The sequence below is a fragment of the Apteryx mantelli genome, chromosome 6, assembly GCF_036417845.1.
Source record: "Apteryx mantelli isolate bAptMan1 chromosome 6, bAptMan1.hap1, whole genome shotgun sequence".
Classification (NCBI taxonomy): domain Eukaryota; kingdom Metazoa; phylum Chordata; class Aves; order Apterygiformes; family Apterygidae; genus Apteryx; species Apteryx mantelli.
The window spans coordinates 43,600,259-43,616,275 of record NC_089983.1 but is presented as its reverse complement, the minus strand read 5'-3'; the positions used below and the strand labels follow the sequence as shown (position 1 = coordinate 43,616,275).

The window sequence follows — 16,017 nt, the reverse complement described above, 5'->3', positions numbered from 1 at the left end:
GCACAGCCCTCTGGCGTATCGGCCACTCCTCCCAGTTTTGTATTGTCAGCAAACTTGCTGAGTGTGCACTCTGTGCCTTCATCCAGGTCATTGATGAAGAAGTTGAACAAGACCGGACCCAGTACTGATCCCTGGGAGACACCACTAGCTACAGGCCTCCAACTAGACTCTGTGCCACTGATCACAACCCTCTGAGCTCTGCCATTCAGCCAGTTCTCAGTCCACCTCACTGTCCACGCATCTAATCCACACTTCCTGAGCTTGCCTATGAGGATGTTATGGGAGACAGCGTCGAAAGCCTTACACTGTATAAAATGAAGTATTTGGGACTTTTCTCTCTCGAAAAAATAATAGCACTAAAGTAACAACAAAATGTCTTAACACTATAATAAAAATTCACACTCCCATTTGAAGTCAATCTAAAATGAAAAATAAGGCCCCAGAACTATTTATGGCAAAGCTAATGAACAAAACTGAGATGGTCCCCTGACAAACAAAGGTAAAAAAAATTAAGAATAACAACGCAGAACAATTTACCATACGAATATCAATTTCTAACTCACTGTCCAGGAGCAGTCTATGTGTGCATATTTTGGGCTCTCACATCAGTTCAAGATGATAATACAGTTTGGCCCACAGCCAGAAAGAGGCAAGTGAAATAGTGTTCCAATACTTGCACTGTGAACACACAGCTGGCTTCAAAGGGAAATGGACTAATCCTACTCCATTTCCCTTCTTCAGTATATGTTTAAAGAGCTTTGGTGCGCTGAAGGAAATCAACTAGAATTCATTGGTTTCCTTCTGATTCAGCTCATTGCTGCTGTAAAGGGAAACAGGTCGGGATTGCAGGATCCTACACAATTTCCTTTTGAAGCAGACTTTAAGCCAATTGTCCTCTTACTTGTACACACACAGATCCACGGTTTTCAGTAACGATGCCTGTATTTAAATGCAATACCTCTCCAAGTGGCTAAAATATATAAAGACTCTAAAGGGAAGAAGAAATATAAAAAAAAAAAAACACAGACAAACACTAGTCTATTTGTCTTCATTCCTTTGAGAACTTTTGTCGATTGCTAAAAACAAAGCATTCCTGACAACAAGCTCAGAAAATCAAGAGAGGAACTTCTAGAAAAAGAGTAAGAAGAAAAAAATAAAAAAAAATAACAGAGACTGGGAAAAGATCATAATGAAGGAAAAAGAAAAGAAAAGAAAAGAAAAGAAAAGAAAAGAAAAGAAAAGAGAAAAGAAAAGAAAAGAAAAGAAAAGAAAAGAAAAGAAAAGAAAAGAAAAGAAAAAAGAAAAGAAAAGAAAAGAATGATTTCTTGAATATATAAACTTCTTGCTATTCAATGGAAAATTATGACAAACTAAAACTCTAACTATAATAGCTGAACTAAGTCCTATGCACAATTTTGACCTTGTCTGGAGAGGATTTTGGGAAGGGGAGACATGAAGTTTAATCACTTGTTTTGGACAGAAAGCTTCTCCTCCAGTTTGTAATCAGACCTCTCCATTTCTCTCTACAGAGCTCCTGCCATGTTTTCATGAGCCTTCTCAAGGTTTTGGGAAGCCATAGGATTTCAAGTGATTCCAGACTGTACTCTATTCAGTTTGAGGCTACTGCTCTTGAGACAGTAAACTAGAACCCACATTCTTCTACAGCAATATCTCACAATTAATCACCTAAGCAGAAAGTGGCTTTTGACAAACAAAGCAGAAAGGAATCACTATTTTTTGTATTTCATTACTATAGCGAAGACAAGGAAGTGTTGCTATACTGAAATGTCTCATAAGTCTGAACTAGGATACTACGAATGATGAACAGCCTTATGAATTTGTTTCTACTTGCTAGCTATGGAGCTACCAGCTTCATATATACTATATACTATACCACAGTATATTTCACAGAAAATCTGTCTGGAACTTGGAATTGACCAAAAAGCCTTTACAGTAGCAAAGTCATATCTGAGGAGAGATGGGGCATACCAAAACTTCAGGTTCTGAAAGGTTTTATTCTCTGAAATTCCAGAGGTGTATGAGGAGCTCTGTGCAACAACTGAAAAATCTGACTCAAGCCCAGTTAGCTTCAGAAAGATAGTACAGGCATGACTTCCATCCTGCACCAAAAGCTTCTTAGCATAGGATATTGAAGGACAGTTAGAGAGCAACTAACGGTTCTTTGATTTTGTAGAAGAGTCTGTATCACCTACAGAGAGACTTAAAACAAGATTATTTTCCTTTGCTATTCTATGCCAGTCTTAGTTTACAGCCTTAACTTTGACTATTGGACCATAATTTGGACTGTTACTCAACCTGCTCTAGAAAAAGTATTTGACACTTCTTACTTATAAAGCCTGAGAGTTCAATATAGAAGCCCAGGGACAGCCACAGCAATAGCATAGGTAATCTGTCCTCTTTGCATGTACAAATTACTTTCTCATTCCCAAGACAAATATCGAATGTCCCATCCCTCTCTTTAGCTGTAGTGAACGGATGTTGTACAGGAAGAAATCAGTCACCACTTCTAGATAACATCACAAACAAACAAATACATAAAACAAAGGCATTTCACAGTTCAAATATCCAAAGTCAAAACTAGTTTATTAGCCATTTTCTCATTTTTGTTGTTTACTGTACTTTGAATCAGTTCCAAAGTACAAGAGACTAGATGATATAAAGACAATTCTAGCTTTCTCAGTTCACTGAGTATAACTGATTACATTTTCTTAATCCTTTTGTTTGCTGCATTTATTTCTCTGTTATTATTCTTGTTTGCTGCTCTTATTATAAAAAAAAGATTTCCTTTTTGTATTCCCTTTGCAGAACCTATATTCTCCCTCCTTCTTCCCAGCTGCTCCAGCTTGCTGTCTCTCACATAGCCTTTTCTTTTCATTCCTGGTGTGCATGCATATGACTTTTACCTCATCTGATGTCACCTCAGAATTCAAATTTCGAATTTGAGACAAATTACTCTGGATAAAATCACATTCTAAATTTATCCAACCTTTACCAGAGATAAAAATTTCTTTTTTATTGTCATAAACATTTCAGCTTGCAAAACATATTCCAGCAAAACCTCCTCTTGATTCCTAATGTAAAGAGCCATAGGTCACTTTTCTGAAAATAAAAATGAAGTGCAGAATGAGAAATGTAGTTCAATAACCTAACCAACCATGGAGATAGCTTCCACACTAGATAGAGTTACTATTTACACATGGGAGTTAGTGTATACAAGGAGAATTGGGCTCTTGAAGACATAACAGGAAAAGAAAACATCCTTCAATTTACATCAGAAATGTCTCAGTCTTCAAATGAGAGGTAGAGAGATACTGAGGGAGATACACTGAATGCTATGGCAATGGGCAGAACACAGTGACAGAGGAACACCTACCCCTATTACCATTCTTTAACGGAAAGGTACTTTAAAAGGTACCAAATGAGCGTATCTGCCTGCGAGCAGAACCTAATACACAGTGGAGATCAATACAGGCTGTCTGGTGGAGGAACGAAAGGGGCAGAAAAGCCTTTCGAGAGCCAGGAAATATCCTGTCTTCCCACTATGTCACTACTGACAGTACAAACACTTGTGCAGACCATCCTGGACAACAAAGCTTTCCATGTGGTTTGAGTAACTCCTCTTTCTACTCATGCACAATTCAGAGAAGAGAGAAAGGCATCCTGGATGCCACATAAACTTACAGTGACTTTAGTAATAAGTACTCTGAAAATACATGATAGTTACATCTAATTACAGACTTATCACTCGCATTCATCAGCCATGCTACCTAGTTCCAACACCTTTTTAGATCTCACAAACTAAGAAGTGTTATAGTGCATTAGATACCTACAAACTTACTCTCACACAGAGATATAACCTATGACTTGCCAATATTATCCCATCTCCTTGATTCTTCAGCTTTAAAATAACACAAACTACTAATAATTCAACATTCCCTCTCAACAGTACAGCCTCCCAAGCATGAGGTTCAGAATTTTGATATTATATAAAAAAACATATTTCCAAATTCACTGAGAAAAGTGCTTGTTCTAGTAATCATGCCCAAGCCAAGAAAAACAAGAGCGTCTCTTTCAACAGAAGGCTCAGTAGCTAAACAGTAAGTGAAAAAAGGATGTATTAAAATCTTCCTCTCCCATTCAACCTTGGGTTAAGCAGCTGTCCATATAGCAGGGATTTAGTAAGGCATACAAACAGAACCCTGCCTATTATTATGCATTAGAAAGTGAGCTTTCAGTACGAGATGCCCTCACTTGCTTCACTGTACCTGTTCAAAATATGTGATTTACAGCTACTGAGAAATGTGCAGAAATTATTCCATGTAAAATGCTTTTATTATTTTAGTTTTCATGTATTTTGAACAGCAAGTCTTTTTATACATCTTTCTTAATGTTCACCTTGTGATCATGCATTAGTGTTTTCCTTTATCAAAGTAGAAAGACAAAAATGGACAAGAAGGAAAGAAACTCTTGCATTTCCATTTTCCTACTGTTGGAAACAATCATTATTATATGAATTTAAATGCTTTTCTCATGTCCTCTTGAAAAAGATCAATACAGATTGCTTTAAAATAATTGTTCTTTTAAATGCTCTGTTAAAAATCCATAACTAAGGGTTTGAGGGGTTTTTTGGATGAACTATAGAAATCAGAATGACTTGATCTCACATGTCATTATGGAAACGTTATATCACAAAACAATCCCAACTGGATGCAACAATTTGTTCCCAGGAGTCACTCAAATCCACATTGTTTGTAGTGCCACAAATAAATGCAGTAATTGTGAAAAAAATAAATAAACTGCAGTAGATGGCAGACAACTACCCACTTTGCTTTCTGGTTCTTCTATGTATTCTTCATCATCTTCTTTTAGAAGCAGATTGATCTACACCTCACTCTTAAAAGAACACAGTATCTTGAATCTCTTTCAAGAACTTTGGAGATGATCATTTTTGATGAACTTTTTGAGAATAGTTCATTTGTGACAGCCTTTGTTCAAGGCTGGTGTTTTTGAAAAACAAGACTGTTTATTGTGTTTTTCTCTTAGTTTAGGACAGTGGTTGATATTTACCATATGCTCAAACATGTTGTATGTAGTCAGCATTGACATCATGCTTCAATAAAAAAGTTTCAGGTAAAAATAAATTCTCCCAAATTTAAATAATCTCTATCTTCTCTTCAAAATTAAATAATAAAAAAAGAAAAAAAAAGTGTTTACAGCACAATAATCATACCTCTCAGCACTGAAACCTTGGGGTGAATACACCAGTGCATGCGAAGTCAACATATCTGCTACAGTTAGAGGCATTCTGGTCTTTATTAGCCATTGTATACAGGCAGAAACCTAAGGAAGTTATTTACCCTCCTTTTGCTACATGGTAAGATCATTGAAAGTTTCAGAACAACAAAAAAAAATCTGATCTAAATACAGTTTGATCTCCTCTTCTCTTCAGAAACAAATAGTGTGAATGAAAACTTGCCTCACTGTTCTCATTCGGGCCATTGCATGATATTTCATTCCCGACAGACATGTTGTAAAAGTTGGATAAATCACTGCTTATCTTACTTACTGATCTAGGACTTAGGGCTTTTATACAAGTTAAAAACAACAGTTCATGGAAGATAACTAGAACTCTTTTCTCATCTCCAAAGCTGAAAGTAAGAAATCAAAATTACAAGTCCAAAAAATGATCCACTTAATCCCACAACTGTGGAAGGTCTAACCCTCATCAGATCTCTAGATCTTTCTAAGGTAAGTTAAATAGATAAGGTCCAAGAATCCTGAAGGTCAAAGATTCCAAATAGTGCAGACAAAGGAAGAGAGTAAAGCCCCTCACAAAGAACGCCCTTCTAGTAACTGAACTAACTCAAGCCTGTGTTCTGCTGGTACAGCTATGGAAATATGCACTAAGGAAAAGGCAATTTTCTAAATAGGCAGGGACCAAACTATACAGAGGTTAATACATTTTTTTTTAAGAAATACCTCCAAAAACATATAGAAACCAGGAAGAAATCAACATGGAGAAGGGTTTTTTTCCCCCAAACTAGGTAAGAACTGTTGCATTTTCCACAAATTACAGTTTCTGAGAGGTTTTAAAAAATAATAAACTAGCAAAGCCCAGTCATTTGCTTTCTTGTATTTACAGAAGTATTTCAAACAAAAACATTAAAAGTGCTTTACAAGTGTAACATATAATTATTATACTACTAATAGGCAGACAGAAGTGCATTTGTAATATACAGGAGAAAGAACTCCTAAAACGTGGATTTTCATGCTAAAGAAATTTTCAAATACTTTTGCTTAAAGAATAAATCAACATACTTTCACTTGCTGTTAGTAATTTCCACTAGATTTTGTACGGTTGTAAACTGGATGGATGCACACAACATATCTAATCTAACTGCTGTTTGTGTAACATCTGAAACACAAGAATTCAGGACAAGATCTCCCTCTTATAAACGAAAAAGGTGTAAAAGAAAGAGGGAAAAACAAATTTCCCTCTTGGAGGTTCTGCGTCACAATACAACTATTAGACAATGTTGTGTTTAACACTAACCGGTCCAGCTGGCTTCTTTGCTTTCTCAACAGCCTTCATAGCTTCCTTGTGTTGTTTTCTAAGGTCTTCCTTTGGTTTGCCATGTTTATAACACTAGGAGAGGAAGAAAACAAAGCAACTGTAAAGCTTGTTAAGAAGCAGTTCACGTGCTATTAAAGGTGACCTTCCCACTTCCAGTTCTATTTGTTCTCCTTTCTTTCCAAAGTGGGTCAAATCTTTCCAAATCTGAGCACTCTCAACAGCGAGGTCTCTGAGAAGAGCATTCAAAGACAAGTCCTGAGCTGTCCTGAGCTTCTGAAAAGATTAGATCCACATTCAAACAAAGTGGGAAAGGATCATCTGGCAGCAAGTTTAATCTACAGATATATTAAAGTATAACACAACTCTAAGCAGTCTTCATACTGGATGGAAAGACTGTTACAGTATTGTTAGGTCCAGCAGGGCAGTCAGCACAGTGATAGTCTCCAAAAGAAGAAAACTCAAGATGCAAATCTTCTCAGAATTATTCACTCTATAGACAAACACGCATTTGCAAACAGCTGTACTGTAGAAGCTACTGCCCACTGGCACCTTCTCAATTGTTCATCACACTAAACATTAGCGGAGATTACTAATCTTTTCTCTGCTGTTTGTTCATGACAGGATTTCCCATTCTGTTTCAGGTAAGGTCAGCCAGGTTAGCTTAAACAGCAGTGCTTTGCTAACCTGGATGATTTTGTCCGAAACGGACAGTGATGTATTTGCATGAGTAGTTTGGCCAGATGGTCTGAGGGTGTGATTTCACATTATACTTAATATGGTGTAAATGCAGGTTACCACACAAGTTAACCTTTAAGAGAGTACTGTGGACAGCCTCTTCCAGACCTAGCTGAACTGGTAGGAAAGGCTGCTGCCACTGGCTTGCTGTTAGATTTCATTAAGGAAAATCTGCAGATTTTCATATTTTTCATACACATGATCTTCTCTGAAAAATTTTCTGCAGCTTGATCCTTCAAGTAATGAAACCTTGTATTGAGTTACTGAACTTAATGCTCAGCTTTGATAACTGTTCCTCCTCAAAGAAGGCAGCTAAGGCTTTGGCTTTTTGCTAGAGTCTGTCTTATGTTGACACCCCAGGCAAAACCACTGTAAACATAGCTATCTGATATAACAAATTGAAAGATGTATGTTTTAAGTACATTTCAGCAGGTGTAACTTAGTATCTTCCATTATTTTATCTTCCAGTCAGTGGGGTTCAAGTATATCGATCATGGAATCTGAAATCTAACTGTAAGAGTATGAATAATCAACAGATAGAGCTTCACAGTCATATAGTCAAATCATATACAGCAGCCAAACACAAATTAACAGGAATGTCTTTAACAATCCAAAAATGGAGTAATCTGTCAAGGTCTGGAAAACGGAAGCTTATGCAAGCAACCCTGCTGTCAGGTAAAGTATTTAGTCACTCTGAACAAGGGACAGTTAAAACGAAAACATGTTGTCATGCAGGATTTGTATTTTTGCTTTTAAAAATGAGATGGAATATGATGGGTTAATCACCCTGTTTATCTGTTTCTCTGTTATGGACTGTGAACCATATACTCATCACTTTTATGAGCTATAAAAAGGAGGAAAAGGTAGGGGGAAACCCTCAGAGTAGGATAAAGCAATGAACTAGCAGTTCTGTATGCATTCCCCACAATCCTAAACTCCATAAAGTTTAAAAATGCCTGCAAGTTTCGCTCAGCAGAAAGAGGAGAGAGGGAGTACAGCCATGAAAAGCAGCTGCAGTTTGTATACTATACAGTTCATATTAGTATCCCTAGGATAGTACTATGCTGCAGATATGCATATTATTTAATCACACTGTTTGCTCAGAGTTGAAAATTGGTACTGAATATGGCATCATATTCTCCTGTTCACTCTATAAGAACAAAGCATATTTCTAGAACTCAGAAATGTATCACATAAAAACATGACATATGTTAGGTTTGCACAGTGAGGTGTTCAAAATGAAGGCCCAGGCCTTGCAAAGATGTGATAAACTCTGCATTCTATGCGATTCCACTACCTTAAATTTAGAGGAACTTGACTATCTAGGTATTCAGGTTATTTTGAAAATTTCATTTCAATTCCCTGCAAACTAATTAACTTCAAGTCAAAACACTACATTTGTGCATCTATTCTGATCAAATTTAAAATCTGTATTATTTCTTACAGACATGTGGGAGCTATCCATAAAGGACCACCAGTACAGAAATTTAAATGATAAAAGTGTGTTTACATTTTTTCCCCAACATGAAAATTACCATCCTTTCTTTGTTCAAAGATCAGGAAAAAAAATGGCAATAAATTGAGAACAAATATAAACAAAAAAGAAATCTCCCCAGATAAAATGTTAACAATCATAAGAAATCTAGACAAAAAGATTATAACAAAAAGGTATTTGTTGAATATCTTTTGCCAAATCCCATATCAAATAAAATTTTATTTTTCTTATGATGGTGAAGGTAAAGGCTGAACTCATACCTAATTCAAATGGCATCACCCTAGTGAGATGGAATTATCTCAGTTTACAGAAGGAGAGGTTTGACCACAACTGTGCTTGCCTGAAGCTCTCCGGTAGAGAAAAGCTTGCGCTATAATGACAGAGTCTGCAGAATGACCCATATTACCTTTTGGCTAAGTACTACTTTTAGCAAGCTTTAGCAGTTTATCTTCACTATATGGTAATGATGACTTTTCTCAGACACAAAGAATTATGGTTTTTATCAATGGTTCATGCCAAATCCAAGTCCTTAAAAGAAATCAGCCCAAAGCAGGTGCACAGAGCTGTCAGACCTTGAAATTTGTTTTGAAACCAACCACCTGTTAGTGTAATTGTGTAGCTGTTTTTCCTGGCTTATGGGATTTTAGTTCAGCTGTTGTTCTCATGCTAACGTTTATTTCCTCTAGGAATCAGTCCATCCACTTACACTAACCTACAAATTTCTATGTGACTATCTTCACAGAGTCTGATTCAATGTGTACATGCAAAATGTCTGTTGTAGCACCCTTAACCAACAGTAGACTTTGTTTACAAAATAGCTCATAATTGCTGTAGGAAAATGTCTGAAAAATAGTATTTAACATCCTCTGTGTCAAGTCACGTTTAATCATTTAGATGACTCGTCTCTGTTTCTTGTTTGTTTTAAACTGGAACAAAGAACACTTACTCTTAATGGATGATCTCAAAGATCAGATTTAATGCCTGACTCACATTTTACTGATAACAGAGCACTGTTTCTGCCACTGAAAGAAAGTCTGAGTCAGAATTCCCATTAAAACCTTCTGTTTCTAAAGGTTTATAACTTCACCGGACGTTTACTCTGCATTAGAAGTTAGCAAAGACACTCTCAGTGCAAAAGCACATTTACTTGAAAAAAAAAATGAAAGCAAAAATCTGCCTACACGTGAGATATAAGGGTAAAAATTACTATCGGGAAGATAATGGCTTAAGATGCTTTTTGTAAGTAAGAAATGGCATTTAATAAATAACAATGGGCTTGTACTTAAGGGGCCAGTCAGAATTGCAGTTCCTTTATTCTCCAGATTGCTGTTTTCAGCACCCTTTGGACATAAGCCACCCCAGAAAAGGACTTGAACACTTGGATCAGAACAATAGCTGAGCTGTTCGTGAAATGAATGTTTCCTTGAACACATTCAGTCCCAGTCATCCTGCAGCTCCACACTGCCCTCCAGGGAGGACTGTCAACAAAGTCACAATGTATCCCTCAGTTTACCCCTGTCAGTAGATGATTCCTTGGGAGTAAATGCATAAAGCAAGAACAAAAAATATAGCTGACATGAACATAAAAATATTCATAAAATATTTCATGACACAAAACAGTAAAAGCTAAATTATGAAGATTAAATATTCCATGTGTTCTTATACATGCACAGATAACTGCTATCCAAATGCCTTTTTCAAGCATCATATAAAGGAAACAATAAACAATTTATGGGTAACAGATCATAAATATATGCAGTGCTGCATGTCCAATGGGCATAGATATTTCATTGTGTTAGACATGATTACTAGGTTTATTCATGACATGATATGTGAGTTGTTTGCAGCTATTTAAAATCATTTTGAGACACAATAAACTGTTGACGAGATTTATCCTATTTAAATGTATTGCCCATCCTGACTATAGAGCATGTTGTCTTGTATTTATCAGACAGAATACTTCTAAAATGGCTTGAGAAACTCGATTGTTATCATTGTCTTAACTTAAAAAGACTACACCTTTGTATAGAGTTCTGTTAAAAGAAATCCTGCTGCTTATCATAAGCACGTACTTCCCCAAAGTTCCTGTTTTTTTAGAAGTTTTATTAATTGCAAATGTTGTTTACTAGAGGAAAACCATGATTGAAGCTGTAAAACAAAGAGAATAGTGGTAACTTTAATCCTTTCAATAAGCCTTTGTTTCCCATTGACTAAAAACTTCCTAAAGGAAGTAGAGCTGCGAAAATCCAGGAAGGAATTAGATTTGCCAGATTCTGCTCCTACTTGGATTTAGATGCAAAGCCTTTGTTATTCATTGTACAAATGTTTGAGTAAAAAAAGAATGATCAATTACAAAAATGCATTTTTACCAAGGTTGAAAATTATAAACAGAAGAGTTTTCCCTACGTAACTTAAAAATAAATACTATATTCATTTTTTAGCTGCTGATGCATTTCTTTAGTATTTTTTTCTTATCTAAGGGGAAATCAGATACTGGCCTGTTAAGGATCATACAAGAATCTAGATAAGTAAATGAACATGGGAAGAAAAATACAAATGCAACCTCTTACTTACATTAAGCATGATTCGCAGCATGCAAAAGAAGAGAAATCTTTAAAATCCCTTTCCATGACAACGAGTAATTGCATACTGGAAAGTGTACTATTGTAGCAATAAAGCTGAATTCCCTGAAGGCCATTCAGAGACACTACCAATTTGTTTTGTACTTTTTTTCCACATGCTCATTTTAACACTGTAGCAGTTCATGCTCTCCAGGATTTAACTAGCCAAACATGTAGAGTCTAGGTAAGTATTCTCACTTATTCCACAGGCCAGAGGCCCTTTTAATTTCTTATCCTAAAATAAATGCAACTCCTACCTCCTTCCCACCAAAGCAGTGTATATTTAAATGTCCATTTCTTGTTCAAGAGTACGCTGGAATATCAAAGGATATTTGAGCCACCATTTTTGTAAAGAAATGCATAAGGATAGATCATGAAAGGTGCTGACTACTTTGGCTTGATTTCAGTGGAAGTGTTGCTTAGCATATTGTGACACTCATCTCTTATGTACAAACAGCTCTACGTCTTAACAAAGGTGTGTCAGAGGTTTGGCCAAGCTTAGTTGGATCATTGAGTTGGAAAGGTTAAGCTATGCAAGTTCCAGTAGCCAACAGCAGGCAAAGAAATGCTGTATTTGACATCATGTCCAGTCTCCGTCTACTGCTAATTCAAACCATCAAGTACAGAGAGGCTGACTGGGTGTGATCTTCACCCTAAGCAGAAGCAAATGCCTCTGGATCCCTAATGAGATGCATTAATGATTCTGCTATGGAAACGCCCATCTAAGCTTTGTAACACTGTTACACATATGACCAAATTTTGGAGGAGCTTCAGTTTAGGCCATTGTGGTTGCTAATGTTTAAATATCTAGGATACATTAAATGATACTATTTATGCTGACTTAAAACTTGCTTTAAAATATCCCTGTATGTTAATAGGTATGTGGAGTACATCTTCAGTATTCATTGACAGACCCTAAAATCACACACAAAAAAATGTTCTGATAGGATAAAATCATAACAGGTCAATGAAAAGAGAAGAGAAGAGAAGAGAAGAGAAGAGAAGAGGATTTCTACATTCCACTTCTAATCACAACACTTGACAACTCTCTCTCTTCCTTTAAGATGGAAAAGCCAGTTTTAATTTAAACTACAAACTGTTGACCAGGTCTCAGCTTGGCTTTGCGATTCACTGTATGCCTGAGGGATGAATTATTTAGCATTAGCACATGGTATGTCATGTCTTGTTACTTATGTGTAATATGGCTTCCATCCAGCTATCCCCGCAGGGCCCCCGGATTGGCTGTGGGTGATGTCATTTCCATTTGGTAATCCTCAGCAGAGCCCCAGGGGACGGCGCTGGCCTCCCAGCCCCTCTGCCTCCAACCTGGGCCCAGCAGTGGGTTTACTCCTACTTATCACTCTAAGGTTCACTGCAGGTACTGCTCCAATTAAATGATTTTCAACAACAGTGCGGTGAAACAGAAGGTGCAGCAGATAAGCTACATCACCTTTATATAGTATTTTGTTTTCTTTACAGAAACTTGCAACAAATTTTGTGAGATGCATATGGTAAAGACTGGAGTAAATTCCTGCCAAAACTCCTAATTGGTTCACAAATTTTGAAGGATTTAACCAAATATGAAAATAAATACTGTCAGTAAAGTTTTTCTTTCTAAAACTAATTTATTTTTCTATTTTCAGTGTATTGCAGAATATTTTTCTAAAAAAAAAGTGTTCCTACATTGCAAGAGAAAGGGATTCTGGAGAAATGACCTTAGAGTATAATTCTGCAAAATGCTTTTTAAAAGACCGGTAATTAAATAGTTAACTAGAGTGCCTTTAAAGGGTCATCTTTTGTTTTCAGTTAACACCCTCATTATTTTAAAAGGGCACTTCCTTCACAACCACCTTCAGATTATTTGCCCATATAGATAATAGTCATTATGCCATTCACATTGGAAGGTTTCCAGCATAAAAATAAGAGTTACAGGGTTGTTTCGTTTTTAATGAATTTTGGAGCAAAGTCAGTGCAATGTCGAGAATTACAGGGCACTTTCGGTGTGGTACAGATGGTACTGTCTACTCAGTGGTGAGGCACAAGATTTGCATTTGCCTGGCAGTTAAGGTTCAGCAGTGGTTCTGCTCAGCCTTGTACTCCAGATGACAGGTAACAGAAAAGACACAAGGGACAAGCCCTGAGAACACCAAGTGTTTTATTACTGTTACATTATTGTTTAAATAGACTACATGATACTCTCAGAACTTTGTTCTTGTGGTGAAGAGGTATGTAAACTGACTGTCATTTATTTTTTTTGCTGCTGGATCCCAATTATTTGCAATACAGTGCTTTGCATGAGAAGAAAGGATTTTGTGAAAACTATGTGGTCTTGCAGCGAAGTGCGTAATTCTATAAGACAGAGACAGTAGGGGAACTTTGCAAGGGGATTCCCACAAGAAGCGACACTGAACCAAGGCAGTACAAACGGCTGTACAATAAACAACTGCAAGGCAGGAAATGAAGAACACCAATCGATACTGCAAGAGGGATTGTTAGTCACATGTGAAAATTCAAAACTGCAATTTAAATCAGGACTGCCAACTCCCTCTTCTCGTATTGCAAAAAATAAACAAACTATGGCCATAGGATTCAACAGCTGCTCAGAACTTTGATTTTAGGCATTTGAAAGTTGGCACCTGCAGCAAGTCCTAGCCTCATACTACAGCATTGATTTAAGCACCCAGCCAGAGGGAAACACCTGGATTTGCTCTTATGTTCATTCTCCCCAAATTACGAGACCTACTTTGTTTTTTAGCTAACTAATAATAAGCAGCATTAGCAGGCTGACAGGAGAGTAAATTGCTATCAGGGTGAGCACTGGCACATAGGTATTACCTGCAAGACAGGACAAAATTTCACTTTGGTTCGGCTACTCAATCCAACCCAGTATGTCAGCACAACCTTGCCTCTGTCACCGTAGTCAACAAATCTAACGACACCTCACACCCTAATGTGTCACACTGCAAACTAGGGCAACTGCGGACCAAACCCATCCGCTGTGCTCTGTCCTGGCTCCAGAGCTGCGGCCTAGATGAGCACAACCGCTGACAGCCTCAGCCAGCTCGGCTGTGCCTGACAAACTTTGGCCCAGTATCGCGGTGCGTGTCTGGAAGCGCTGAGTCCTGTCACGGAGGTGGCCGTTTTGTGAAGATAATAAGGATAATTTCGGTCGTTGTTAGTCTTCCGGGGGGAGGAGGGGGACTGGCGAACCAAAGCCTGCGTCGGCCCTACCTGTCACAGGGGAGCAGAGCTGGCGGCTGCGCTGAGGCGAGCCCGCCCCTCCCCCCGCGGGGAGCCGTTAGCCGTTGGCGGGGCGGGAGCCGCTGGGCGCCTCCGCGCGGGAGCGGCAGCTCTCGCGATGGGACGGAAAACACGCACCGCCCCGCAGCTGCCGCCGCCGCCGCTGCCGCCGCTCTCGCGAGAGGCGCGTGCGCGGAAGCGGCGTGGCGCTGCGCGGGGGCGGGGCCGAGCCGTGAGGCGCCGCGGCAGCTGCAGCGAGATGCCGAGCGCGGCAGGTCGCGGCCAAGGCCAGGCCCAGGGCCAGGACCGCCGCCCGGAGAGCGCCGAGCCGCCCGCGGCCGATGTGGGTCTCCGGAGGGAGAGAGGGAGGGGGCGAGCGCGGGCCGGGGCGGAGGGGCCGGGGCTGAGGGGGGAGCGGCGCGGAGCGGGGAGCAGGGCCCGGCCTCGGCCTCGGCCTCGCCTGGCCTCGCCGTTCCTGCCGCCGGGTGCGTGCTCGGGCGAGGGCCTCCGCCCCCTGCGGTGTCCCGGGCCCGCCCGGGTGCCGGGAGAGGAGGCCCCGCTCGGGCCGCCCTGCGCCCCTTCCCCCTTGCAATCGCCTGCGGGAACCCCGGGGCAGCCCCGGCATGGGAGGCCTTTGGGTCCCGCACTGGGAGATCGCGGGGCAGGGTGAAAAGTCCTAGGCCGGTGCTTCTTCCAAAAGAAAACGTTAATAATGGGCGCCGCTTCGTTTTGTTATAAAAGAGAGGTTGCTTTGCCTTGGGAGGTGGAAAATGCAGCAGCAGCAGTAAGGAAGTCTTGAGTATTGGTGGCTTCGCTGGGAATTACACATGGGTCTCTGTTCATCAAAAGCAGAGGAACCCAGACTCTCAAAGCATTTAAAATGATCCTCTGTTCATATATTGAACAGAATGAAAAGAAATAAAAAGTGGGGGTTTTTTTTTGTTTTTTGGGGTGATTTTTTTTAGAAATGAGTGAACTTTTTGGGAAGACTGTATCTAGAATTGTGATCCCTTTCCCTAAAAGGCTCCATCTGCCTGTGTGTCACCTAATAGATTTTGTTAGTGGTCTACCAGGCTTGCTTTGGCTGTGATACTGGCATACGATCTGCTGGATTTCTCAGTGCAGCTAAATATGGGAAGGATATATTTAGTAATGGATCTTCTGTAGGATTTAAACACATTTTCAGGAGTAGGTACTTCATAAGTATTCATATTGACATCTGTATAGAAGTCACATATATTTACAAATAATCAAAGAATGATCCTAATGAATGCTTGCTGTTGGGTTGGGTTTTTTTTCCTACAGGGCACAATTACCTCCTCTCACTTGTG

General features: G+C 39.1%; 1 protein-coding gene and 1 long non-coding RNA gene across 4 annotated transcripts in view; one reads left to right on the top strand and one right to left on the bottom strand.

The window, feature by feature from the left end:
- LOC136992321 (uncharacterized) overlaps positions 1 to 14,766 on the bottom strand; it is a 75,531-nt gene extending 60,765 nt beyond the window's left edge. For 2 of the 3 annotated variants that reach the window (XR_010884508.1, XR_010884506.1), the window contains exons 1-2: positions 14,678 to 14,766; positions 6,575 to 6,667 (exon numbers count right to left, since the gene is read on the bottom strand). This is a non-coding gene — a long non-coding RNA (uncharacterized lncRNA). Of the gene's footprint in view, positions 1 to 6,574; positions 6,668 to 14,281; positions 14,399 to 14,677 lie in introns of those variants that run through there. The other variant, XR_010884507.1, reaches the window with a different exon arrangement.
- A 162-nt stretch (positions 14,767 to 14,928) lies between these two features.
- The window catches only part of DARS1 (aspartyl-tRNA synthetase 1), a 39,602-nt gene continuing 38,513 nt past the window's right edge, over positions 14,929 to 16,017 (top strand). Inside the window, exon 1 of the mRNA XM_067299395.1 lies at positions 14,929 to 15,029. Coding sequence (XP_067155496.1) covers positions 14,946 to 15,029 — 84 coding nt within the window. The 5' untranslated portion in view covers positions 14,929 to 14,945. The remainder of the gene's footprint in view (positions 15,030 to 16,017) is intronic.